The following is a 27,336-nucleotide window of genomic DNA, read 5'->3' as shown; positions in this document are numbered from 1 at the left end:
TTTTAGATCTGTGATCATTTCCTCTCCATTTGTCAAGGGAAGCTGCCATTTCAAATTCCCCCCATTTTTACTGTTTAGTAAATAAACAAACTTCAGAATGACACCTGAAAACATCCTCTTTCTTATGATAAAAAGCAGCTGCTGTAATGTCATTTCATGCTAATCTTGAAGCTTTTTAACAGATTAAGGTCTCAGTCCTACAGCCCATAACTCTTATCAATAGTGACTACTCACAAAGGCAAGTTTCTTGCATGCATACTTATTTTTGGGATTGGACGCATAGAAGGTTTAATAACTGAGGGTCCTAAAATCAGATCGTGATATATAATTTATTTAATTTTTTTTTCATTATTAAAGAAATCCTAATATTCAGAACAAATAACCACTTCAATGCTATTAATCTATGGGGGAAACGAGTTTTGCAGGGGAGAAGAAAGGGCTTTAAAAATGTTAATATCACACAAACAGCATGCTGGTGCTAATTATATTACACAGTTGACTAATTGGTAACTGATCAAAAAAAATCAAATTTCATAAAACTATACTAAAATAGGTACCTTGATGCATTGTGTACAGATCTTAAACACACAATACACTGGCACCACCTTGTTAAAAATGCGTAGTATAGTGATTACAAAATCTGGGATCTCTAATGAAAAGAGATGGCGTGCTTTTATACAGTCTGACAGAAGGACAGTACAGTTCTGAGATTAGTGGCTTGAGCAAAAAGCTGGCATGCGGAATTGCAGTCTTTTTATATAATGACTTTTGGCAAATATCTCCTTTAGGACCGTGTGGAAATGCTGTTTATGAGGAGAAACTTCTTGGGTAATGGCCAATCACTATGCAGTGATGAAGGATGAGCTTTGAGTGAGAAGCCCTCCAAAGCTAGGCTAAAATATTGAATCAGAAAAGCAGTATTTTTAACCGTGATCACTCTGACAAACACAGGACCCTGGAATTCTAGCTGATTCAATGTTTAAACGAGGGTGGATTTGTGCTGTAGGAGGTTATTGGAGTGTAGCGTGTCTCAGCCCGATTTCCCACAAAATGCCTTATTTTGCTAAACTCATTTTATTACTCTTTTGCTTTGTCCTTCTTGTGGAAAGCAGAAAGCACAGGAGGAGGAGATGGACAGGTCAGCTGGAGGTGCAGAAGGCAAGGTAAGGACCCTTAAAATACACAAATTTCTTGCTATACACTGGTGAAATTAAAACTATATATGTAATGATAATGTATACAATCAGTTCAGTTAGACGTGTACATCAAATTTGCCTATTTTAACAATATATGTGAATAGTGTCTATGGTTTCTGAATAACCATATACAACCTTTATTGCTGTTTTCAGCTCTAACTGTAATAGGTCATGTTTCTAGCAGCTGTCATTAGTAACCTGACCGCTGATTGTATTCTAGTGAACACAGTCTCAGATCTGTGTATACAATATTGTCGGCATAGTAAGATGCAGAAGAAAGGTGCAGCAAATACCTTCCCAGCAACAATATAAGGCTTTCAAAGTGCCTTCTATTTTCCTGTGGTTGTTTATTTAAATGTCTCCATTATGCAAATCTACCTAAAAATGCATTTCATTTTCTCGTGGCAATTTGTTGGGTTTTAGTATGCACAGTATTCTTACTGCATAGGAGTATATACTTACTGTATAGGGATTGTAAAGTTATTCTACAGCTACATTTTGGAAAATTATGTGGGAACTTTAATGTAGCTTTTTACAGTATTAACAAGGCAAGCACGCATCAAAGAGTTAAAGGTCTTAGTGAAGTTTGCTAGATTTAATTGTACTGAGACATGGGGTTGGGAAGAAGAAGTTTACGTTAGAAAAGATAAGCTTTCAAACCAGCCAAGCAGTCCAGAGTATATTATCCTTTTTTTGTATAGAGTTATGTCATCCAGTGATAATTATATCTTGTAAGATTGTTTGCTAGACTAAGAGCTTGAAAATCAAGTTGGGTTAATCCATTTTATTAAGTGGAATCACTCTGAGTGTAAACAGTCATCTGTTTATTCATTTTATATTCTTTAGCATGGCACTATGTCCATACATTTTCAGCTGCTGACAATGCTGAGATTGAGTAGATGTTGGGTAGAAAACATTTTGGCACAACATGTGTTACGAAAGAAGCAGAGGAAATCTAGTAATGTCTCTTATTTCTATTGGTATTTAATGCAAAATATGCAAGCACGTTTTTGGTGACAAATTTTATTCTCTAGTTGAGACATCGGGGGCCTGATGTTAAACCATTTACATCAAACCATTAGATGCTTTCCCACTGTTTTGAAAGAATCTAGTCCTTTGAATGTAAATCTGAAGCATGCTGGGCTCTCTCTCAGAATATTTGGTTTGCGAAACCTAATGATTCAGTGCTAGTACTTGCATGGGATTCTTTCATATATGATTAAACTCCCTTCCCTTGGAAAGTTATAAAACAGCATAAACTGCTAATACTCATTTGTACAAACTGAATATTTGCCTTCTTTGAAAAGTACTGCCAGTCTCTTAGTTAATAAGTTATTAGAAGGTTTATCTCTTAGCAAATTATTCTTGATCTTTATAAAATAAATTATTACAATCTCATTGATTTTTGCAAAGTTGCAATAGTAGAGAATTCAAGAAATAGTCAGACATTTTTCTTGCACTGTGGAGGATAATATTCAACAGATATTCTGTTGCATGTAAACTAATGAGGTGTAACAAACTAATGAAAGGATAAATCATATTTCAAAAATGTATCTTTCTCCACAGATATTAAATAATCAACAACACTATGTTCATATACTACTTAGCATAGATCACTCTGTCCTTGTCCCTGGAATTTATCCATACAAACTTTTTTAATGCATTTATTTAAATGTGTGTAAAATGCAGTTTATTTTGAAAACTCAAAATGAGACTCTCATTTCTTTTATTTTATCGATATTTCTGTAGTGCTCACAGTTAAAAGCATTAAATAGTAATGGTATTCCTGATTATTTTGCTAGAAAGCTTTGTTTGTTTTGTTAAAAGCAAACCTGTGCTGAAAACTTCATGGACTGGACTTTTTGCCTGCAGTCAAAGGAAACTCAATTTCAGTGTCAGATTGCCTTTCCTCAAAGATAAACACAAAAATAAACAGTGTCTTTTATCTTTTTTTATTTTTGTAACTGATTCATGTGTTCTGCTTTGTATTTCTCTTGCTTTTTTTCCCTCTATACGTCTACTAGGCAAGCAAAAATATTTTCTGTTATTTGTGCTGGCCAGTGTATATGTGCCTAATAAAAAGCCATTTCCCTTGACTTCAAAGACTTTTGATTTGGGATCTATTAGGCGCCAAATCTTTCTGCTCCAATATTCATTGCTTGGTCACTTTTTAGAGCTTTTAAAAAAATATTAAAGCTCAAGGAGCTTTTAAAAAATAGTAATTGACCTCTCAGTCCAATATGAAATATGAATAATGAATATGAAAGATGGGTAAAATCATGAGACACAAAGAGATTACATGGCTTGCCTAAAAGCAAAATAGGAAGGCAGTGGCAAAGCTAAGAATAAAAACTGGGCACCTTGGTGCCTGTCCTGTTTTCTAGGTACATAGCTTCTTCGGTCATTTTCATTACACAACCCAAAACACAGCTATTTTAAAAGAACATTAAACCAATATTAGTAGAGTTTCAAGGTCAAGCACTCCAGAGCTGGAAAATGCTTGACTTAAGATTTCGTGTTCAACTTCATTACAGCCCCCTTGTGAGCATCATTACGAGACAGTCTGTAATTACATGATCACAAACTATTTTTTTCACAAGACCTCTGCCTCATTCAGTTCAAAGGATGGCCTGGGATCAATATTAATTATTTTTTCCTCCTCAATGTTCAGTGTGTGGCTTTAGACCTTATTTAATGTATGCTATTCATAGCTTACTCTGAAGACAATAATAATAATTTCCTCATGGGCTTTTCTATGGTGCTCCTCACTATAGTATCGGAATGTTTCACTAACATTAATGAATTTATCTTCATAAGATCCTTGTGAGATGTGGGGGTGATATTGCCCCCATTTTACAGATAGAAAACTAAGGTACAGAGAGTAGAATCAAAAGAATTCACTAATTGTAGGTTCCCATTCTAAGATGACAAGAACTCATTTTTTTAAGAGTACTTAGCCTTATACAGCACGTTATATATTCAAAACCCAGCTCCCATTGACGTCAGTTGCATTCTTAATGCTTGGCACTTCTTCAGATCAGATTCCAGGGTCTCAAGTTGTGCACCCAGAAAATGAGGAGCGCACGAGTTTTAAAAGTTTGGTTAAGGGCATGTCGAAGTTGCTGCCGGGAGCTATGATTCTCATGCTTGCACTAGCTCAGCTTGAGTTAGCACCTGAAAAGTTGCAGGGTGGCTCTTTGTGGCATTGGCAGCAGCTCGAGCTGTTTGCCCAGTCTTGGATTGAGAGCATTGGGTGAGTTGGGCTCCAGAACTGGCCCAACCTGCCACCTATGCTGCAAAGTCCACAGTTTTAGCATGGTAATTCAAGCTGAGCTAGTGTAAGTCTGTCGGCCCACACTGGGAATCACTCCTCCCTGCGGCAGTGTTGACATACCATCAGTGACTTGCTCAGCAGCATACAGGAACCCTGTATGGGGTATGATCCAGTTCCTTCAGGCAGCATTCAGCTGCCTTAATGATGAGACCAGGTTTTCTGTTCTGGTAGTCCGCTGCCTCATTCTCTACACGCTTCCCAAGGTTGGCAACAAATAAAACCAGTCTTAGTGCTCATCTATGCTACGTCCCTCTTTCAAAAGAAGGATGTAAATTAGGCAGATCGAAAGTGCAAATGAACACAGTTTTAAATATCCTGTGCTTCATTTGCATATTCTCGTCCCATTGTGCTTTTGAAAAAGGGTATTTCGAAAGTGAAACCACAGTCTAGATGCAGTTCTTTTTGGGGAAAAAAACCCTTTTTCAAAAGATCCCATACTCCTGGAAAAAACTCTTATTCAAAAGAGCGATTGGTTGCAAATATGCAAATGAAGCACGGGATATTTAAATACGTGCTTCAATTGCACTTTCGATCTGCCTAATTTACATCCCTCTTTCGAAAGAGGGATGTAGCCTAGACATAACCTTATAGACAACAGCCTCCTTCACTACGCAACCCTGATTCATGCCCATTGAGGTCTGTGCACTGATTGAGGGAGTGGGCTTATGGAAAAGTAGCTTGTGATCGTATGATGAGCCATGTTCCTTCACCATAGTTTTTGTGTATAATTTCTTGGGGCCTGGCGTTCCCAGCCACTGCCATTGCTGCTGAAGCAGTGGCTGGAATCCCAGGCCCTTTAAATGGCCATCAGAGCACCACTCTGCACTCTCTTCATGGCTCTGAGGCCTGGAGGGGGCCCGATACCGTGGTCTGGGCAGTGGAAAGGGCTGGTTGCCCTGGCCCTGCCCTTTCCACCTAAGACCTTGCCCCTTCTTGGGACACAGCGTGTCTCTTCCCCCCCCTCCAAACCGCCCCCCACACCTTGCCTGGGGCCCCACAGAAACTGTTGGGCTCCCTGTTACGAAGACATTCGTGGCAACTCAGCTCTTGCGATGTCTATGCTTGGCAGAATCCTGTTATTTCTTCTGTACGAAAGGAATCAAAACTGCCCATTTTATTGTCAGATGTTTAGTGAATTACTATTTATCTATCTTGTTATGTAAAATGAATGTGGTGAGTGGGTCAGAGGGAGAATATATACTCATCCTTGTGTTTTTCAGCAAAGGCAAAATAGCAGATCATAAGTAAAAATGGCCTACAACTGCTAGCCTAATACATACTTGAGATTTCACCAGTTTTCTCAGAACCAGAACACTGCAGAGCCAAAACATTTATTGAAGTCACTGGAGTTACACCAGGTATGAATTGGGCCTATTCTGTATAGATTACACAAATACAATAAGATACAGGTTTGAGAATTCCTTTTGGCATATATTGATCCTGAGAGTTTGGTACCACTGATGAACATATTTTTTCTGCCAAATTTATTTGTTCCTTGAAAGTTCTCAGGTAACGCTTATTGATCATGTTAATGTGACTTAAGTCATGCAAGTACACCTTCTGCTTCATTTTGCAGTTTGCTTCCACTGTACACAGAGGTATGATCTTGGTATTCATTTTGTATTGGCTTTACAAAGTGTGTTGTTCTCTCCAAGTTTCTCTACCTATTCTAGAAAGGTAATGAGGCCTTTATTTAGCATGTGTGTGTCAGTAAATTTTGGAATCAAAACAGAAGCCTCATTTACATACAGATCATCAGAGTCGCGGGAGTCTCCAGGAAGGGAGACCAAGCCAGAAGACATCCTGACATGGGGGACAAAAAGATGTGTTTTTTAAAAAAAAAAAAAAAACCTTTTTGGCAACTGTCACCTTAAAGAAAATAGAGAACACCACTCCACTCAGTGAGCCTATGAAAGTTGGGTCCGCTTGCCTGGAGACTGTGGAATACTGATAACTTGATATAAATAAGAACACTCCTTAAGCAAAATTGTAACTTGCTAAGATTAAGTTTGGTCCTAGGCAAGTTTTGTTGATCATCCTTCTTATCTCTATTCTTGTGGTATGCCTCTTAAATCTCTATTCTTAATAGTTTTATTCTTGCATCATTGCAAAATCATCTAGATTCTGTGAATTAAAATGGAGAGTGTGTCTTCTGCTAACCTAACAGGCTGACGTGTTGGAGGCAGCTAATTTAGTGACTTCTGTGTGTGCCCAGAGAAAGGGACTGGACATTGCAGGGAAATATCATCGGGGAGCTCAGAGACTGGGATTTACAGGTTATCTTCAAGGCAAGGTTTGGACTAGTGGAGTGGAGGTAAAGTTAGTATGTCAGGGACTGACACACACTGTAGCAGCAGCAAAATTCACCCATGCTGAGGCAGAGCAGAAACACAAGGGCTCAACATTCTGGATGGCTTAAGTAAGAAATCACAACGGGTATTTCAGTATCAGGAACAAACCATATTCTACTTTGTCTGCAAAGCAGACTAAAAACTTGAGCAACAGCACTGACATCAAAGAGTTAACACATCTCCTCTCCTACCTATAGACGCACGATTAAAAAAAAATCTTGCAAAAATTTCAAAATGCTGGCTCAGCTGGAGTCGAAGATGTGATGGTGAGCAGAGTGGAATTCCTTTTTTATTTACACTTGTGAACAGTGTCAGTGCCCATGGGCTTTGGACTTGTTCCTGTCTGTTACTGTTGAATTGATACAGCTTTTCTCATGCTCTGAAAATGAAATTGCTCCCATCGCTTAAGGGGCTGAATTCTCAGGTGGGCTGCAGCAGTACTTGTCTCACCTAATGGTAGCACATAAATGGCTGGCTGTCCTCTGTCATCTTAGACTAGGCAGCAGGTGATTGAGTTGGTTGCTCACACTAATTCAGAATCCTCTGTGGCACTTCAGCAACCCTTCCAATGTGTCCCTTAGAATGGGGAACCCTGAAGGGGGATTGTATTAAAGTCAACTGAAAGCAGTCCCAGGATTTTTGTCGACAGGGAATGCTCACTGACCATATTTAGGGAAGTTTAAATTAACTTGGCATTGCCAGAGCAGTGCAAAGGTGACCATAGCAAGGCCAAGGCACTCGTCAAGTGTCTGGTGTGCATGTATACAAAAGAAAATCACATGTGGTATGTATGTTTCTGTATATAGACATAGTGCTGCAAAATACATGCATACATAATAATGGAGAAATTAAATTTTGACTGCCAATCCAAGATACTAAGTAGTTATGAAAGATAGCCATGTACTTATTTTTAGTGCATTCTACTTTGTTTTGCATTTAGCTTCCACTGTACACCCGTAGCTGTGTTACATTTTGTTATAGAGATAAACAGGAGGTACTGATCTTATGATTTCTTTTGTATTGGCTTTACAAAGTATGTTGTCCTCTTCAACTTTCTGTATCTATTCTAGAAAGGTAATGAGGCCTTTATTTAGCAATTTTCAGAAGCTGTACTAGAGCCTAGGAAGCTGTTAACTGAGCATATTAAACTAAAATCATATTCACAATTGTATTAAGAACTAGGTAATAGGCATTGCTATTGATCTTTAGTTTGCTATCCTGTCATGATAGTGGTCTGTTTGAGATCCTGTAGAAGGTGCACGAAAACCAATAATGCACAATTATGAACTGTTCTGCCTATAGAGAGAGAGAGAAAATTTCTTGTTTGTGATAGGCTTACGCCCCAGAGCTTGAGGGCTTATGTTTCTAATTTTTTTTAAATCACATCTAATGTAGCTCTGGAAAATTCTTATTATTCATATAAATGTCAAATCCCTTTTTATTGTTTGTTTCTGTTTTTTATGTTTTTAATCCTGCTAAGCGTTTTGGCCTCACTGCTATCTTCTGTCAATGAGACTATAATTCTGATCAGTGTTCTATATACTATACTACATACACTATATAATCTCTTCAGGAGAAAACCAGCTTTTGCTCATAACTGTTCTTGGCTTCAGGAAGTAGCCCTTTGAAAGTTCCATATAAAATGGAACATATGGAACTTTCAAAGGGCTACTTCCTAAAGCCAAAGCCAAAGTTCCATATGTTCCATTTTATATGGAACTTTTCAAGGGCTATTTCCTGAAGCCAAGAACAGTTATGAGCAAAATCTGGATTTCTTCAGAAGAGATTGCTCCAACCCAAGCAGAAGTTACAGGTACAAGAACATAAGAACATCCATCCTGGGTCAGATCAAAGGCCCATGTTGCCCAGGATTCTATCTTCTGACATTGATCAATGCCAGGTACCCAAGAGTAATGAACAGAACAGGTGAACCCAACCATCCTCTCTTGCCCATTCCCAGCTTCTGACAAACAGCAACTAGACACACCATCACTGCCAATCCTGGCTAATAGTTACTGATGGATCTATCATACGTAGCTAGTTCTTTTTTGAACCGTTACAGTCTTAGCCTTCACAAGATCTTCTGGCAATGAGTTGTACAGATTGACTGTGCGCTGTGTGAAGAAATACTTCCTTTTGTTTGGTTTTAAACCTGCTGCCTGTTTGTTTAATTTGGTGACCTCTAGTTCTTGTGTTATGGGAAGGAGGGTTTTAGGCAGGAAGAACTTGGTGAAATCTCATCATCTGCATAATGCAGGTAATCGGACACTATGATCACAACAATTCCATCTGGCCCTAAAATCAGGGTTACACTTTGATTACTCGTACCTTTTGAGTAGAAGCTTTTCACTGAGCAGCTCTGCAATGATGCTAAGATCTTTCTTCTGAGATGTTAAAAGTTAATCGAATTAGTACTATTGCAACCCTTCTGCCAAGTGGAGCCAGCAGCAGCAAGGGCCAGGTTCAATATCTAGGGTTCTTCATCCATCCATCCAACACAGAACTGGCTCGAGCCCCCACCCAGTAACCTGGGAAATTCACCCACACCCCTAAGCACCTCTGAGAGGCAATGCTTCCCCACTCGCAAGCACGGAGTCTGAGTGTGGAAAAGAAACTTTTAATAAAAGGGAGGGAATTAACTTCCTAATTATTTGGGAAAACATCACAAACAAAGTTCATAACCAAGAAGCACAAGTCCAACACCATTAACTTAAGAAAAGAGGTACCTAATGATGCCTATTTAGCTCTGTTCTTTGAACAGTGGAGGGAACAGACCATACTGGTCCAGGTAGGGGAAGCCATATAGCCTCCTGACCAGAATAACCTTTCCTCACTCTTTTCCTCTCATAAAGCTCTGAAAGTCCAAGCCTCTGCATTTGCAAGGTTCTTTCTGCTTACTGAGAGTCCTTTCCTTTGGAACAATTTAGAACAGTCCTACTTTTCTGATTCCCACAAAATTGCAAACATCGGTAACCATACTTTAGCTATTCCTGCATTTCAATACAAACATAGCTGGTGTTGGGTCACAAATGAAGTTGATTACAATGAGCAAAATACCACCCCGTCTGCTGAATATTTAACACAGATAGCAACGCAGGAGCAAACTGTATTTACATACACACCCAGTGTTTCTTTACCATTTCAGCTAGCTGTTATGGAAGCATTCTTTCAGATCCTGCTTACCCTTTGTATTAATAGTTAGGATTTCTTCCTCGTGGTGTGCAGTACTTAGGATCATAGGAATTGCCTTACTAACAAAACATGTAGATGGTATCATGAGCTTTCGTGGCAATAGCCCACTTCTTCAGCTGACCGGAGTTTTGAGTTTAGGATGTGCAGACGGGTCTGCACATCCTAAATTCAAAACTCTGGTCATCTGAAGTGGGCTGTGCCCACGAAAGCTCATGATACCATCTACATGTTTTGTTACCCTATACAGTGCTACCAGACCATTTGTTATTTTTTAAGTTTATCCTCTACACAGACTAACTCAGCTACCCCCTGAAGCTTCTGTATCAGAACTGTGGGCCATCTAGTTAAGTGTCTTGTTTCCAGTAGTGCCTCATGCAGAGGACAGTTCAATAAAACCAAAAGTAGGCAGTTAAGAGGTAACCTTCCTCCAGGGAAAGTTTTCTTCTAACTCCTACTAGCTACTGTTTCTCTTTATATTCCTGTCAGAACTCTTGTCATTTGACACAAAAGCTCATGATACTATTTATATATTTGTTAGTCTCTAAGGTGCTACAAAACCATTGTTGGTTTTTTAAGGGGTGTGTGTGTGTGTGTGTGTGTGTGTGTGTGTCTTTTTTGTTAGACTAAAATGGCTACTCTTTTAAGACTGTCAGAACTCTTGTTTGTTAAACTCTGGATGTTCATGTTCATATAAGTGTTGAATCCTCTTCGGAATGTCTCTAAACTCTCTTTGCCTCAATAGTAGCTTGTGTTTGTTAGAAGGCTAAGTATTCCCAACCTACTTTCTCTAAAACATTCATTTTTTTGTATACTTTTATCAGGCAACCTCTTATCTACCTCCTTTCACAATCTCACTCAAAAGGAGAGTCTTTATGTGCCCTTGATCATTCTTACTGCCTAGCTCTGATTTTGCTACCTCCTTTTTGTGATCAAATTACCAGTAATGAAGACAATATCGCTAGTGAGTCTGTATCACTGGTTTTTATACAGTCCTAATATGTTCATATTCTGCTTCTATTAGATGCGTGGCAATTCTCCAAAAAGGGCTGCATTTTTTTGGCATTTAAAGTAAGCACACTCATGCATGCATCATTTGAAAACACATTTTATGAATGTGTAGGTGAGGAATGATATGGAGCTACCAAATGATGATCTAATCCTGTGGGTGAGGTGAAATAATAGTGCCCCAAATAAAGAAGAGTCATTTGTAACATGGTGCCAGAAAAACTGCCACATGACTGACTGCAGTTTTTACTGTTTAATGTTCTTTTCATCGCTACAATATGTTGTTTATTTGTATTAAAGATTTTTCTTGGTTTTGCATGGGCAAGTATTTTTTCTGAGAAACATTGAAGCTGTTTGGTATCTGGCAAAAATGGTGAATATCAATCTTTGACAGCCTCTAACAATAAATATTTTCACAATACATATTTGACTGTTAGAGAATCTCACAAATGAATATAACAGTTTTTTTTATATTTTTCAGTTGAAATTGGCTGACTAGATCAGTCTCCTATTGAAGATTGTGTATCAATAGCAGTTGGTATCTTCCCATAGTTTGTATGGCATAATATAGGAGTTTTCAAAGTTGGGTTGCAAACCCACCCAGGTAAGCTGCTGGCAGGCTGACACACACTTTATGTAAGCACTCATAAGCATGGAGCCTTGCAGCTCTTATTGGCTGCAGGAGCTGTCTGGCCCATGCTTCTTCTCACAGCTCTCTTCAGCTGGAAACGTGGAACTGGAGCCATGAAGCTCTCAAATCTCTCCATTTGTTCTGCACCAACATCTGCTATTTTCAATACAGACTCTTGTACATCTGACGTTACACGTAGTCCAGTAGATATGTTGATAAGCCCCTCTGGATGATTTAGGGTCAAATTGGTTTGTCATATTGTTGATGATATGGTTAGTAACAGATGTAACATGCTCTTCTGCTGCAGTGCAAAAGCAAGGACTTGCAAAATCTGGCTGGGCTAATTCCGGGGCACTGGTCAATTTGCGTTTAAGCGTTTGGAAGGCTTGTTCACACGCGTAGGTCCATACCAGCTTGTGAGGCCTCATCTTTTGTGTCAAATCCATCAGGGGGGCCACCAGGGATGCAAAGCGGGGGACAAACCGGCGATAATAGCTGGCCAACCCCAAGAACTGCCGGACTTGAAAGAGGACAAGATCTGCTAAGTCCCGTCACAGTCACAAAGAAATCCAATTTTATGTCTTGTAGTAATACAAAGGAATTTGCATTCATTTCTGTTAGCTTAAAACGGTCATTTTTAGTGTATTGATGGTGACCCTGTTTCTCTGATTCTGGCACCACTTGACAGCTCCACATCATACCTCATCTTAAAGTAGACATAATGGCTACGTCTACATTGGCAAGTTTTTGCGCAAATACTCTTTAACGCAAGAGTTTTTGCATTAGAGTATTTGCGCAAGAGAGCTTCTACACTGGCATGTGCTTTTGCACAAAAGCATCCATGCCAGTGTAGACACCCTCTTGTGCAAGAAAGCTCCAATGGCCATTTTAACCATCAGGCTTTCTTGCGCAAGAAATTCATGTTGCCTGTCTACACTGGCCTCTTGCGCAAGAAGGCTTATTCCTGAGCGGAAGCAACACTTGCGCAAGAAGCACTGATTTCTTACATTAGAACGTCAGTGTTCTTGCGCAAGAACTCGTGGCCAATGTAGACAGGCAGCAAGTTTTTGCGCAAAAGCAGTTGCTTTTGCTCAAAATCTTGCCAATGTAGACACAGCCAATAAGTTTTCAAACAAAGTATGATGTGCAGAGGAGCAGAGAGGGGTATGTTAAGTTAACCAAATCAACACTGGCTGTTGCTTGCTGAATACCATTCCTTATATTTGTTTTCATATGCCACTGTGCTGTCCCGGATCTATCTTTGTTTGATTGCCCTGAAACTCTCCACCAAATTGTTTAGTCATGAGTAATTCAAATAATTAAAGTTGATTACAAATTTTGCAACCTCTCTGTTCACCTCTTAATTTAGTCCTAATTTGTTTCTGCCCTTTAACTAGTTTCCAATCCATTACAGTATTTTACACCTCACTCCAGGACAACAGTTTCCTTAATACACCCACTTTGAGACAGACTTTGGTGACATAGGCTTCTTGAAAATCCAAATCAGTTTTATTAGCTGGTTCTCTTGAATTCACTATTTTGTTGACACATTTAAAGAACTTTAACATGTTGAAGAGATGCTCTTTTATTTTATAGAAGCTTCGCTGGTTGGGCTCTATCATATCATGTTCATCTAACTATTTAATAGTTCTGTGTATAATTATTTTTTCAAACCATACATCTCCAATGAAGTAAGGCTTATACTGGCTTATAATTCCCCAGATCCACCTTAGAACCTTTGGCAAAGTAGGTGCAACATATAGTATCCTCTAGTACAGGGATGGGCAATAATTTCGATGGGTGGGCACTCCAAGATTTTGTCAAGGGCTGCACTTTTCTATGGATGGGGTGTGGGGTCTGGGATGGAAGTTGGATACAGAAGGGTAGGGGATTGACATGTAGGAGAGGGTGTAGGGACTGAGGAGGAGTTTGGGCAAAGGAAGGGGTTATGACCTAGGGCAAGGGTTTGGGGTGCAGGGACTGGGAGGGGATAGGGGTGCAGGAGTGGATTTTGATGGGGGGAGGGGAGTGCAGAGTCTGGGAGGGAGTTGTAACCTGAGGAAGAAGGGGTGCAGAGGGTTTGGGTGGTGACCTGGGGCAGGGAGTTGGGATATAGGAGGTGTTGGGTTGCCAGGTGTAGGCTCTGACTAGGAGGTGTTTACCTTAGGCTGCTCCCAGCCAGCAGCCCCACAGGGATTCCAAGGCAGGCTCTGTGCCTGCCACAGCATGCCCCCCAACCCCGCACAGCTGCTCAAAATGGCTGGAGCAGCTGCACATGTGCTGCTCTGTGCTGTGCACCACTGGTGGGAGCGGGGAGAGACTTCAGGCACTGCCCCTGCCCACAGGCCAATCATCGCAGCTCCCATTGGCCAGTTTCTGCGATGATTGGCCTGGGAGTGGAAGGCAGTATGCAAAGTCTCCCTCCTCACCCCCACCAGAGGCATGTTGTGCCTAGAAGGAGCTGCCAATCATTTTGAGGAGCCTCAGGCTGCAGCAGGCAAAGAGCCTCTTCTAGCTGGTGACTCCCCAAAATGGATTTAACTGTCCTGCCTCCCCCCTTAGATTTTCTTAATAACTTCTCTGCTCATTAATTGCAGCAGTATTTAGATTTAACAAGGTCTCACTTTCAGGGCAAAGGGGTTCAGAGAATCTTAATTATTCTAATCCTCCTATATTGATGTGGAACGGCTGTGACTGCAGAATCGGATTTTCTCTTAGAGGTGCATAGGGCAGTTAGCTGACAGATTATAACTGAATTTCCAGAGTATGCAGGTTGATTAATTGTTTTTATCCCTTTATTCAAGGGCTTGGTACTATTCCTTACTGTTGGTCTAACTCAGAGGTGGGCAATAATTTTTAAAAGGGGGCCACTTCAGAAATTTCTGAAGTGGCTTTGGGCCACCCTGGAAGGGGCAGGGCCTCGGGCAGAAGGGGCGTCGCCAGGAGATTTCTTGTGCTCCCACCCACTCTGATTAGCCTGGTCTTCCTCCCTCCCCTGCCCTGCCACCTTGAGATAAATGCCAGCTATTTTAAAACAGTTGGCAGCTCCTTCTAGGCACCTAGTGGAAGGAGACCTTGCGCGCTCTCCCTGTCTCCAGGCCAATCAGAGCCTGGAGGCAGGGGAGCATGTGAAGTCGTCGTGCCCCTGCAAGAGTGTGTGGCAGCTAGAGAGACACATGGCAGTTTTAAAATGGGACAGGATGTGGGAGACTTCGCACACTCCCCACTCCTCATTCCCAGGTGTGTAAAGCTCTTTCTCTCGCCAAAGGCGCACAGCAGCTAGAGATAAACACGACTGTTTTAAAACAGCTAACGTGTGTGTCTAGCTGCCACTTGCTCTTGCTGGGGTGAGGAGACTTCACGTGCTCCTCCCCCTCCGGGCCCTAATTGGCCTGCGTGAGGGGGGGAGTGGCAGGGCGGCTGTGGGCCAGATCCACTGGCTTGGTCAGCCGGATCCAGCCCACGGAGGGCCCTTTTCCCACTCCTGGTCTAACTAGTTTATGGTATATTCCAATGTATACAAACGAAAAACTAATTCATTTTCTCACTTGCTATTCAAAGCAAAGGAGGACTAAGAATCAAGGTAGATTTCAGGTAGAGAGAAAAATGCAATACTAAGATCCTGGAAGGAATGGAGTGATGTTGTTATTACTTGGTTATAAGGCATCAAGCCCTTATTTTATTACTGTCAGCACAGAAGAAACAATGCAGCAGAAAAACAAGTGCTTCCTAGTCTGCCTTGAGCATCCGTCACAAAATGACCTGCTACACTGATATTCTGGAGTCCTTTTGACAGCAATGATATCTGAATTAGAAAGAGCACAGCCTGATTCTCTGAGGTCAGGCTGAAGTTTCAGGTCTAGCAGCTGAGAAAACCTGGTTAGACTTACAAATGGACGTATGGTGATGGCTATGGACTGTATTCAAGGTTGTTGCACGCTAGTAGCTGCAGCAGAGCTTCCCTATCTCCTCCATGTTGCTTTTCACCTCATTGTGCTCTCAAGTCCTGCTGTGCTCATGGTAATTCCAGCGGTGGGGAGCGGCTCGCTCTCTCTCAATGCCATCCATGTTGTTTCTCCTTAACATAGCATGTGTAACTGAGTCCGGTGACAAGGGAGACTGAAGTCTGCTCTACAGCCTTAGCTGAGAGCCAGCTGCCTTTTAGCTCATGTGGTAGAGGCATATGGCTTTATCCCCGAATGTCTCAGGTTCAATCCCTCCTGCCGAGGACCTGGTCCGTTATCTTTGAATAAAAAAATTAGCAAGTCACAGTAACTTTAATCCACTAAGGTGTTGTCTTCTAGAGTCTTCTCAGGTACAGTGACCACAGATCTGGAGTGATAGACTTCCCTGTTGTTCCTCTTTTACAGCCACATATACAGGAAGAATCATGACATGACCAAAACTAGGAAAGGAAAAACCGAACAGCTTTTGAGAGTCGATGACCATGATTTCACCATGAGGCCAGCTTTTGGAGGTAGGAATGTCTTTTTTTTTTGCTCTTTTTCAGTCCATCTATTTTGGAAAATATTTCTGAGCCAGATTGTCCTCTTCTACACCAGTATAGTGAGCCAGGAGAACTCAAGTACCTTCTGTGAGTACTCTGAGGTAACTGAAAGCAGACTTTTTGGCCTCCAGCGCCCCATGAAAACAGAGTCCTGTCTACTGCTAAGCTCTCCTTCAGTTGAGTAGTCTTCCAAGAACTTGGATCTGGATCTGGATCTTACGTGATATTTCATCTGCTTGAGAATTGTGTCTAGAAGGGAAAAAACAACTATAGTTTGGTGCTTAATTCTAGTTGTGAAGAAAGCAACATAAAAGGAGAAGGAACCAGGCCCACCAGCACCTTTCAATTCTTTGCCTACCCCATCAACCACATGAATTGGCTTAGGAGCCACCCTCTTAATTCTAAAGGGTAATCCCTGTTCACTATTTCAGAGGTAGGTCATAGCAGCTGTGGCAACGACTGCCTTGAGATAATCTTCCTGATAGCTGGATCTAGCCCGGACAAACTACCTGGGAAAAAGAAGAGCAGAAGAGGGGAGAAGTTGCTGTAGAGAGCTAGTTCCTGCCACCACATCTCAGGAGCCAGCAGATCAAAGATGTTCCCTCAGACTTCCTAACAGACAACTGATTTCTGAAAAGCAGATCTTGTCCTCTTTCAAGTAGCTCCCAGGCTAAGGTGAACATATGTTCCTATAAAGCTAGAAATATTCTGGTATTTTGCCCTGCTCCACTGCTCAGGCTGTGATTCCCCTTGTAAGTCAGCACCAGTCCTCTGCCTCCCAATGCAGGGTTCTTAAAGCAGTGAGGAGAAGAGATAAAGGTTTTTAGCTATAGAAGTTTTTCTGTATTTGCATCTGGAGCAGCAACTTTCTGGTTATCTGTTCTTCTCCCACCTTCAAGCAGGAAGCACTGAGTAAAACTGTGTCTGCATGCATGTGATGATATTCCTACTGCAGATGATGGGCTTCAGTGAATATAACAAGGATACTTATGTTATAGCTATTGGAGTTCTCTTTTAGCTCAAGCTGTAGAAGGTTGTGTTTTGGTGCTGAAAGGTTTGATTACATCAGAATAAAAGGGCAGAGGTAAAATGCTAAAACTGGGGGGAAAAAATCAACTACATGGAGTTGGGTTTGTGCTGGTAAATTTCTTCCCATGAGTGATAAGGGAAAGTTCAGACACTCAAAGATTATGTGAATTGTCTTTAAAGTGGAGGCATGCTGTATTGATATTTTAGGAGAAAGGTGCCAGGCATGGCTTAGACAACATGACACAGTGTTACCAGAGGAAACAAGGATAAAGAACGCCAGCAGAGACATGTGTTAACTATGTCATCACATTACACCACAGAGTCTGATAGGCTGTGCTGACTGTAATCTATATTTCTAACTTGCTTTGTCTTCAGTTTTTGGCAATTTTGGCCACACTTGAGCATTATTTCAAAATGCCAATTAAAAGTCAGAAGGAAAGTGTACAGAAATGCTTCCAGTATGATTGTATTCCAAAAACAGAATGCAAAATACCACTGTAGGATCCATGGTTGTCTCAGCAATTTCAGATTAAATGTACTCAGTTTACAAGTAATAGTTCAGAATACACCCTGCCAGCAAATCTATTGTGTACGGAGGTGCTGTATCATGACTGTTCAGAAGTTGAAGTGAATACACAGTGCAGCAGCATGTTGGTTAAGGGGAGCATTTCACACTGAGCACATGACATGGGCTTCATGAACTGACTGGCTGCCCGGATTTTCTTAATGGAGTTGACAGTGTTGTTTTGACCTAGATTGAAAGTCCTACATTGCCTGAAACCTGTCTTAAGTGGGGGACCGCAATGTTGCCAACTCTCATGATTTTATTGTGAGTCTCGTGACATTTGCTGCTTTACTGAAAATCCCACTTCTGGAATCATGAGAATCTTTGCTTTCATGAAAAAAAAAAAAAAAACCCCCAGTAAGCTTCTAGCTACTGTGGCAGCAAATAAAAGCCTGCAAAGATGATCCAAGCGCAGCCCAAAGGCTCAGCCACTCGAATGCAAACATAAAGAATTAAGTACCTTTTAGTGTTAAAAGTCTTAAGATTTTCAAGCCAGCCTCAGGACTTTAACATGTGGAGCAGACAATGTTGCATTCGTGCTCTCAAGCGATACTGCTACAAGTGTGAAGAAGAGAAGGACTTGACCTGAAGTGCCCTTGATTTATACAAGAGGATGCAGCTTCTAGAGCGTTGAGCTGAGGAAGGCCTCTAGTTTAGGGCTTGGTTCTGCTCACTTGGTCTGGAATAGCCTGAATCAAGTGACCTTGCAGGAGTGGTTCCGGCTGGCTGGGCTAGGCATTTGGTGTGGAAGGTTTTTGGGGAGGTTTGGGGCTGATATAGATATTGTTGTGTTCTGTGATGAAGGGGTAGAGTTTGTGGAATCTGCTATTTTATATTGTATTTTCTTCTGCCCTTTATTGTATCTTTTCATATATTATCTGGGTGTTCAGGATCGGAGGTGTGTGTGTCTGTCACACCAAAATAAATGAAGATGTGTTTACAGGGGTGCCAACAGCCTCTGTGGTCCCCTGGACAAGGCAGGGGAGCAGTTCCGCACTCCCAGAAGGGGCAAGGTGTAGTATGGAAGGAACAGGGCTGCGGCAGCCAGCTCTTCACACTGCCTGGAGCACATCACGCCAGCCTTCCCCCTCCCCCCACCCCACAACGTAGTGCCCCAGAAGCAATTTAAGAAGCCCAAGGCTCTGGATGTCACCTCTGCAGTAGCAGTGGCAATTGTCGTACCTCAGTGTTTTTGTACCTCGGTACCTTCAGTGGTCTGGACTGTCAGTGTCAGCGTCATCTGGTCAGGGTTGTCCTGGCGCGCTCCTGACAGGACCTCTACTCCGTTGTTAAACTTTCGGCTGCGTGCGTAACAATCAGTACTCCCTTTATCTAGAGTGTTAGACCCCGTGCACTTGGGTCAACACAAGAGATCTCTGAGAGGTGCCGGAAACGACAGTTGCAGGCAAGGTTTGAAATCAATCGAGCAGGTTTATTGTCAAATGCGAAGCTCTACCAGTTGGTAACAGAGATCAATACAATGTTACACCACTGGGCACTATGGCCCGCGTTGACAAGGTACCAACACCGGGCAGGCCTATTGCCATATAACAGATATTAACAGCAGTTAGTCAAAGTTAAGCTACTGTGCACTCTGTAAGTTTAGGCAATGACACCTGCTGTTCAGGCGCCTAGTGCACCCCCCCCAAGGTCGGCCGGAGAGCACCCTCTGCGGTGTCCTTTTATAGACTAGTACAAACAACTTACATCATTTCTTTACATACCAGGTTACCACCCTCTGTTGCCTAGTTACGACCCCTCACCTTACGGAAGGGGGGCTTACTTACTATCCTTCATGCTGTCAATCTCGACCCGGTCCTGAACCTAGGTCGGTATGTGCATTAGTTTTTAGGGAGTTTTTGTACCAAGACATTTCTTATTAAGATGTTCCAATACTCCCCTTTGGCTCACAGTCTGTACCCAGTGCCTCCCTGTGTCCTTCCATGCTCGACCTAACTTACACAATCGCACAGTTATCAATAGGGCCTCTTTCTTGGCTCCTGTTACTGAACCAAAGTCTTGCTCACTAGATTGCAGGCCTGTTGCTGTTTTCATGTTACAGGCCTCTATTTAGGCCTGCTGACTCCATGTTACTGACCCTCAATTTACTACAGCAATGACCAGGAGCCCCGTTCTCCTTTGAATATCCGGCCCCTTTTGCCCCCCTGTTGCTGGGGCAGTGTGTTTACATGGTTATTTTTGTAACTTTTATAGCAGCACATTTTAAATATTTTGTTTATTTTGAGAGTATTTTTTAAAAAAAGGCACAAGCTTTAGGATCCTGCAAAATCATAAAAACCTGGAGCAGTTTTTGCAAAATCTCAGACACTTCAACCCAATGTTTGTCCACTTAATGTGCAGACTATTGGAAGCTGCATTTGAAGACGTTTCAGCTCTTTCAGCTTCAAAGATAAGTATTTGATAGAAGCATCCTATGGATGGCGGGGGAGAATGATCATGTTTCCGTAGTTTTGGCTGAAACAATGACATCTCACAAAGGCCTTCTTTGAACTATCAAAACTACCTGTGGCTGACACTGAATGTCAGCAAATGGGTGCAGTTGTACATGGTTTAACTGTGCATGGCTAAGAACAAACCTCGGCAACCACTTAATTAGATTTGACTGTAAGCCATGTAAGCCCAAATCAAAATCAACCAGACAATTTGTCATCAGCTGGATGTTTTAGGTTCCTAATGTATCAAAAATCTTGTACTGTAGTATAATTCTAGTGATCTGAAATGAATCGTATAGAAAAAGATTAAGGAAAAATAGAGTTAACTGGGTATATTTTTTCTTCTGTAATGTTTTACATAATAAAATCAATGGGCCTCATTCACAACTGCATTACTCCAATGTACCGGTTGTGAAAGCTGTTCTCCACTCTAGCACCTTGAATGCAGAAGTTGGGGGTCTGAAAGAGACCTTCCTATTAAAGGCCTGTGTTAAAAACTCCCCAGACTCACAGATTTCCTGGCCTTGGATTGGTATCACTGCTGCCACCCACATGCAAAAACCTCTCTGAAAACCCAGGAAGGTGCATGTGGGAAAATCCTTCCTGTGAGGTACCAGCAAGCTCAGATGGAGCATTGACATCCCTCTGGAGGGAGTTAGCCTGAAAACTGTAATCTCTCTTAGTCTGGCTGAAAGTCTTAGGCATGTTCACACAGAACCTCCCACTTTCTAGAATGCAGGAATCAGATCTGGGTCTTAAAAGGGTGATTTTTATTAACCAAAAACCCGCACTTGATGAACCATTATTTGGTTGCTAGGTGTTACACAGCATCAAAACACAGAGAAATTGCTTCCCTTGGATTCAGTTTGGAAAGTTACTGTGTAAGGGGAAGTTACGTGTTTCAACACAGAGAAGTCCAACAAACCCCAAAATAATGACAATAGCCTGATCACATCTGACTAAACATTCCATGTTCTACTCACATCTCTGTTGTTTCAAAGTTTAGTTCTTCACTAGCCATGGATGTGACTGGATTCTGCATGCCTGGTTCCTTGGCTTAGTTCATGTTCGTCCAGAAGCTCTGCTCTGGTTACACAACAGGAACAGGAAGCTAACCCTTCCAGTTTAAAAGCACACACTCTGTTTCCATTGGCTCTTCTGGCCTCCTGCCAACTCACTTCCTTTTTCCCTAACATTCCCAGTGACTCTCTAGGACCAATATAAATATTTCACAAGGAACTTAGGAAGTAGTATTAAATTGTAGTGAAACCATGTGTCACGTAGCATGTTTGTAAATCCTGAGATAAATAACCAGAGTTTTATTAAAAGAAACTGGGGAAAAACATTAGAAGGAAGGGAAAGTATCCAATAAAAGTTATCAGTATAAAGCAGTAGAGCAGATGTTATGTAAGTGACGTTATTAACAGCCCAATCGTTATAGTTAAGTCTTGCCTCATGTCAACCCATTAGTAACAGGCTATTCGGTAAAGTGATAATGACAAAGATTGTCGCTTTGCGAATGTTCTACGTAGCTGCCTCCTATCCTAAAATAGATTGCATTTGTTCTGACCCTTCTGGAGTTATCTCCATGCCAATGACCTTGCTCCAGCTAGCAGATGTTCAGGTATTATTTACAAATATTAATATTTAAAGATTATGTAAATGTTTTAGTTGTGCTCTTGTCTTTAAACACCCATTTTGAGCACTCCAGCTAGGACATTTCATATTTTACAGGAGTCTGTGAATAAGCAGCTTTAGTTGATACTCAGAATAGCTAGACCTCCTTTGCTGAGAAACAACCTCATGCTTCACAGTATACTTGTCCATATATAATGTCAACTAGACCTTGCTGCACTTGCTGAATAGTAATTTTATCAGCACTTTGGGACAGCTGTGTAACTGAAGGTATATATGCTTCCCAGGGATCTAGTGTCAAAAGTAAGGGTAAAGCTCACTTCTCCAGTGATAATTCATCAGTAAGGTAGGAAAACGTCCAAACAACCCCTTCCTCAGTGCAGTGATACTGATCCTACTGAATGTAGCCCATGTCTGAACTGAATTGGTTGTATCTATTTTAGGGCTAAGCCTAACAGTGCTGAGTACTCAGAGGTTTGTTCTGCTTTAGTACCTTTCAAGATTGAACCCATAGACTAATAGGATATGTTGCCACAGCATTGTTAGTTTGAGATATAACTTGAATGTTCACTCTATCTTACCCCCATCCACTTGCACAAATCTCTAGCTCAGAGTGGCTGTGGCTTTATCATTGCGCTAGCTGATATGTTGGGTAAGGGCTGGGCAGGTTTGAAGTTCAAGTGCCACAGAAGCTTGAGATAATATTAAGTAGTCAGTGGGAGTTAGCTTAAATGTGTTGAGTCCCGGACTGTACGGGATACTGTTTACACAACAAAATATAAATCTAAGTTTATGGTGTGTACAGAATGATTGTAGACTGGTCTGCAGCTCAGACCCATCGGGTCTTATACTGTAGTCTACTAGATTTGGTCTATTATGATTTGAACAGCTGCCTGAGTCCCTTCCATTTGTGTCTTTTTAGTCCCTTCCATTTGTGTCTTTTTAGTCCATATGCTCTTTAGATCAGGCCCTGCCTTTATCTATGTTTGTGCTTCACCTAGTACAATAAGGTTCCTATCCTTTAGAGGCCTTTCAATACTACTAAGTAGAAGTACAGGCAGTCCCTGGGTTACGTACAAGATAGGGACTGTAGGTTTGTTCTTAAGTTGAATTTGTATGTAAGTCGGAACTGGTACATATTGTAGGGGAAACTCTAGCCAAACATTTCTCCAGAGCTCAGTTTTATTCTCCCACACCTCACTTCCCTCAGTCCTTTATTCTCAAGCTGAGGTGTCTGCTGAGAAAAGCCGCTCCACGTCTCCCTGGTCTGCTGCGGGGGGGAGGGGGGGGGGCGCTAGCTTCGTGTCTCCCTGGTCTGCTGGGGGGAAGCAGCTAGTGCGGGGTTGCCTCACCCCGTTTGTAAGTAGGGATCCGATGTAAATCGGATCCATGTAACCTGGGGACTACCTGTACTGATAATTAATACATAGTAACATGTTACAGCACCTTCTAACTCCTCTCTTAACATGGAACTGTTCTTATTTGCATAGTTACCATTTTGGCCTCAGAATGTAGCAAACTCATCTTAGTCATATGTGAAATTTTTGTCCTCAAGGTCCACAGCTACTATCTCCCTATAATACTTGGAAGGCAGATGAACAGAGAGAGAGAGATTGACATAAAAGGAAACTGACAGAACTCTGAGCTTTTGAACTTTGTGACAGAGTCTGAAATTACAGGGAAATGACAAACTCTTCATCTCAGAGCTGGTAGCACAACAGATTGCAAGTACTGACTTCAGGCATATTTCATGCAGCACACTTATTCCTATCTTCTAAGGCATTCAGTAGGATTATTGCGATCACAAAATCGCAGTAGCTTCTATCACATGAGTACCCAGCATAAAACTCTGCTACTCAGAGAACAGGCCTGAACCTTGTGCCTTCTAAACTGCATCCCAATGGAGCTATTTTATACAATAAGACTAAGATGTGGCGAGACTCAGAGAAAAGGAGTTTGAGACTAGTCAGAAGATGTTGTTCTGTCCCTGAATGCTGACGTCATTCAGACTTTTCCAGGATTTGCTTTTTCCCCCAAGTGGCAAATCTTTCCCTGGGTCAAAGCCCAGTGCTCTGGGAATAAGGTATCTGAATTTTCCCTTGCTTCTTTCAGATTCACATACAAAAAGTGGCTCCATATTTTTTTACCTACTCTTCCGTGAGTTCCAGTCATCATTCCGGTTGTATACTACTTAGGAACTTCCTCACAAATGGCCTATTTGAATCCATATCTATTAGCTGGACTCCAGATGGATAAGGAACTAAACCAAATCAAATGTCTGAACAACCTTGAATTTTAGACCCTAATAGGAACTGTATGGTTAAGGCCCATTTCCATGCTAAAGAAGCCCATGACACAACTGTAAAATGCTGTCTTCTGAGCTATGCTACTTCTCTGCCTGCTCTATGGGTAGCTCCAGGAAGTGCGAGTGGATCCATTTCTGCAGTAACTGAAGTATGTGCCTCACTTTAATAGCCCTGTGAATAGCCCTATGAAGTCAGTGCTTCTGTGTGTAGTCAGACATGTAACTTATTTTATTAGGACCTATATATTCAGCAATCAGAGAAGCTACATGGAAGTTAAATCTGATGCAAATACCACAGTCTTTTGCATTACACCAATGGGATGGGGGATAGGAGGTTGAAACCCTAAATTGCAGTAAAGCCATGCAGATGTGGGAAGGTGAGTCTGATATTTTTACTGATGCCCATTAATTACTCTTGAACTGGAGCTGTGTGAAAATAGTAAATCCTGTTCATGATAAAAATACAATTTTTGTGAAGGCAATTTTGTGGCCCCCAAATTTATCTTTAGGCAACATTCCCCTCCCCCGCGAAGTGTCAGCTTTTACATTGAAACCTGATCAATTCCACACACTTTGATGCAAAAGCTGGGTGGCTCAAAATTTGGAATTAAACAAATCCCCCCCTTCCCCAAAGTGTGGGAAGCATTTTCTAAAGCAGGATTGGCAGCAATGCAAAATGGAAATAAAACTGACTTTTGAGATACAGATTTACGAAACAGCCTCTTGGGGACGCCTTGCTTTTTCTTCTCTGTGAATTAATCCAAAGCTGGAGCCTCGGCTCTGAGTCCCTCTCCTCTCCCAGGGCTCAGAGCCCATGCTTCAGCCCAAGCCCAAACATCTATACTGCAAATTTTAGCTCTGCAGGTCAACCCCTGCCAGCCCAACTCAGATGATCTGGGCCAGCGGCAACCATGCTCCTGTTGTAGTGTAGCCTGGCCCTTAATGCCTAACTGCCATGGATTTCATTAGGAGCTGGCCACCTAAGCACTTTTAGGGAGCTCAGATACTACAGTAAAGGGGGCCGTATGACCCCTCATATAGATTTATTGGGTCCAATGGAATTATAACAATTGACACCAGTTAAGGTTCTGCTCCCAGCCCCAGAATTCAGGCACTAGCCTTAGCATAAGTGGCTACTCTATATAATAAAATAGCACAAGAGGGAGTTCTCCAATGGCTTACGTAACCTGAGATCCTACTTTGTCAGCTTGGGATATTTTTAATTAGGAGCATCAGCACAAAAATGCCATGGTAATGAATTAACATCTATGCTAATAAACTCAAGGTAGAAGGATTAATAACTTCTGGGAGAAGGGCAACCCAACTTCAAATAAGAAAAAGAAACACTTACTGAATATGCATTGGGCATAGAAGCATAAGTGTAACACTTTATAAAAGTTGTATTCTAGCTGGTGTGCTTTGGGAAGGAGATGAGAGGTAGTTCTTGGGCAATGGCAGGATGATGACCACCAGAGAGGGAGATGATGATGAGAGGAAAGATTATACTTAACACTTCCAGTTGTGCAAGGGATGGTGTAAGTAGCTGGATGTCCAGCTGCTTATATATTATTTCCACCTCTCTTGCTGGGTTAACGTGTCTGTGAATTTGCAAACTATATTAATAATAAAAGTATTCTATCATATGATTTCCTAAGTGTAAGTGTGGGTACCATCCATATTGGGGCTCCAAGCATAACAGTATTTCCAAGCCTGATCTTGGGACAAAACAAACAAACAAAAACTCAGTAATGTAATCAACAGAGATCAGTCAATGCTTGTAAATAGACCTCTGTGACATTTATGAAGTTTCTCGAGTGATTTCTTATCCAATTGTCAATCCCATTAAGGTTAGCATTTGTGTTCTGCAAAAATGTTGCTGTGGTACAATATTTAAAATTGTTTATTTAGATAAGTCTCCTGTTTCTGGAAGGAGAACATAACGTGGACTTTCAGTTCAAGACAATATAATTTATTACACCTACTGATCCAAAAACACTTACACACGAACTTAATTTGAGGCACATGAGCAATTCCGTTAACTTTAGTGGCACTGTTCAGGTGTCTGATGTAACGCACATGATGATAAAGCATTTTGCTGACTTGGGGCTTTTTAGAGAGTGTCTGTGATCTGATCTCCTGAGCCAAAATTGCAACTTTGATGGTGTCTCCTTTTGGGATTGAACATGCCTAAGTACCACCTTCTGATTTGTTAAGGTTTCCTGAATACTCTATTACAAACCCAAAGACTTTTCCTGATTTTGCCATACGTCCTTTGTGTGTGTGGAGAAAGCACATAGAACTTGAATGAATGGCCATGTTGCTTTTGTTACTTCAAAAGACAGTGAAATTTTGTTTTGTAAAATGTTGCATGAAATAAGCAGGTTCCGGCTGGAGTAAAGTTGTTTTCTTTTAACCTTAAGAATAAATTTTCTAATATACCTACCTGCTCAAGATGCCCATTTCTTTCAGATCTGTTAATTTCTCTTCCCATTTAGACCCTCTTTATCCCCAGTTCCTTTTCAATAGAGAGATTTTCTTTGCTTGTTGTTAGTGGCAGTTGGTGGGGAATTTGGCTAAGCATCTGGAGTCCTGGTGGTTGAACAGTTTAGTTTGAAGAGGCAGGATTAAAAACGTAACAGTTTCCTAATGATCACAAGGATTAGTGAGACCAAAAATCTCTTGACATCTTTCTGTGATCAACATCTGTTTAATTCAACAGAATGCTCTGTAGCCACACTGACATTTCGGAACCCCCAAAGCTTGTGGTGTTGGTTTGAGCAGAGTATTTGTTGCTAGATTTCTGTTTTGCTTTAAATATTGCAAATAATTAATATACACTTCTTTACCAAGTGTGAAAAATGTATGTTGATCTACATTTTGAAGAGTTGTAAGCAAAAATCCTACAGTCAGAAAGTCTTGAGACATTGCTATATGTTAGTTCTGTCTTACAGCTTCACATGCAAAATTCTTGAATTTTTGGCATGTGTAAACCAGCACAAAGAAAATTGGTTTAAAATCAGCCTTCAGAAAATTCACATGGCTTTAGGTATTGGCGTGTCATCTACTATGGAAGGACTGTAAGAACTGGTTATTAAGTAACACAAATCCATGTGTGTAATTCAAGGCACAGAGC

The 27,336-nt window shown here is 41.3% G+C and overlaps 1 protein-coding gene across 1 annotated transcript in view; it reads left to right on the top strand.

The window, feature by feature from the left end:
* The first annotated feature begins 428 nt into the window (after positions 1 to 428).
* LOC102452429 (gamma-aminobutyric acid type A receptor subunit rho2) overlaps positions 429 to 27,336 on the top strand; it is a 61,003-nt gene continuing 34,095 nt past the window's right edge. Inside the window, exons 1-2 of the mRNA XM_006133301.5 lie at positions 429 to 1,163; positions 16,080 to 16,186. Of these exons, the coding sequence (XP_006133363.4) occupies positions 976 to 1,163; positions 16,080 to 16,186 (295 nt within the window). The 5' untranslated portion in view covers positions 429 to 975. The remainder of the gene's footprint in view (positions 1,164 to 16,079; positions 16,187 to 27,336) is intronic.

This window comes from Pelodiscus sinensis, chromosome 3, assembly GCF_052426305.1.
Source record: "Pelodiscus sinensis isolate ZL-2025 chromosome 3, ASM5242630v1, whole genome shotgun sequence".
In the NCBI taxonomy this organism is placed as follows: domain Eukaryota; kingdom Metazoa; phylum Chordata; order Testudines; family Trionychidae; genus Pelodiscus; species Pelodiscus sinensis.
This window is presented reverse-complemented; position numbering and strand designations above follow the sequence as displayed.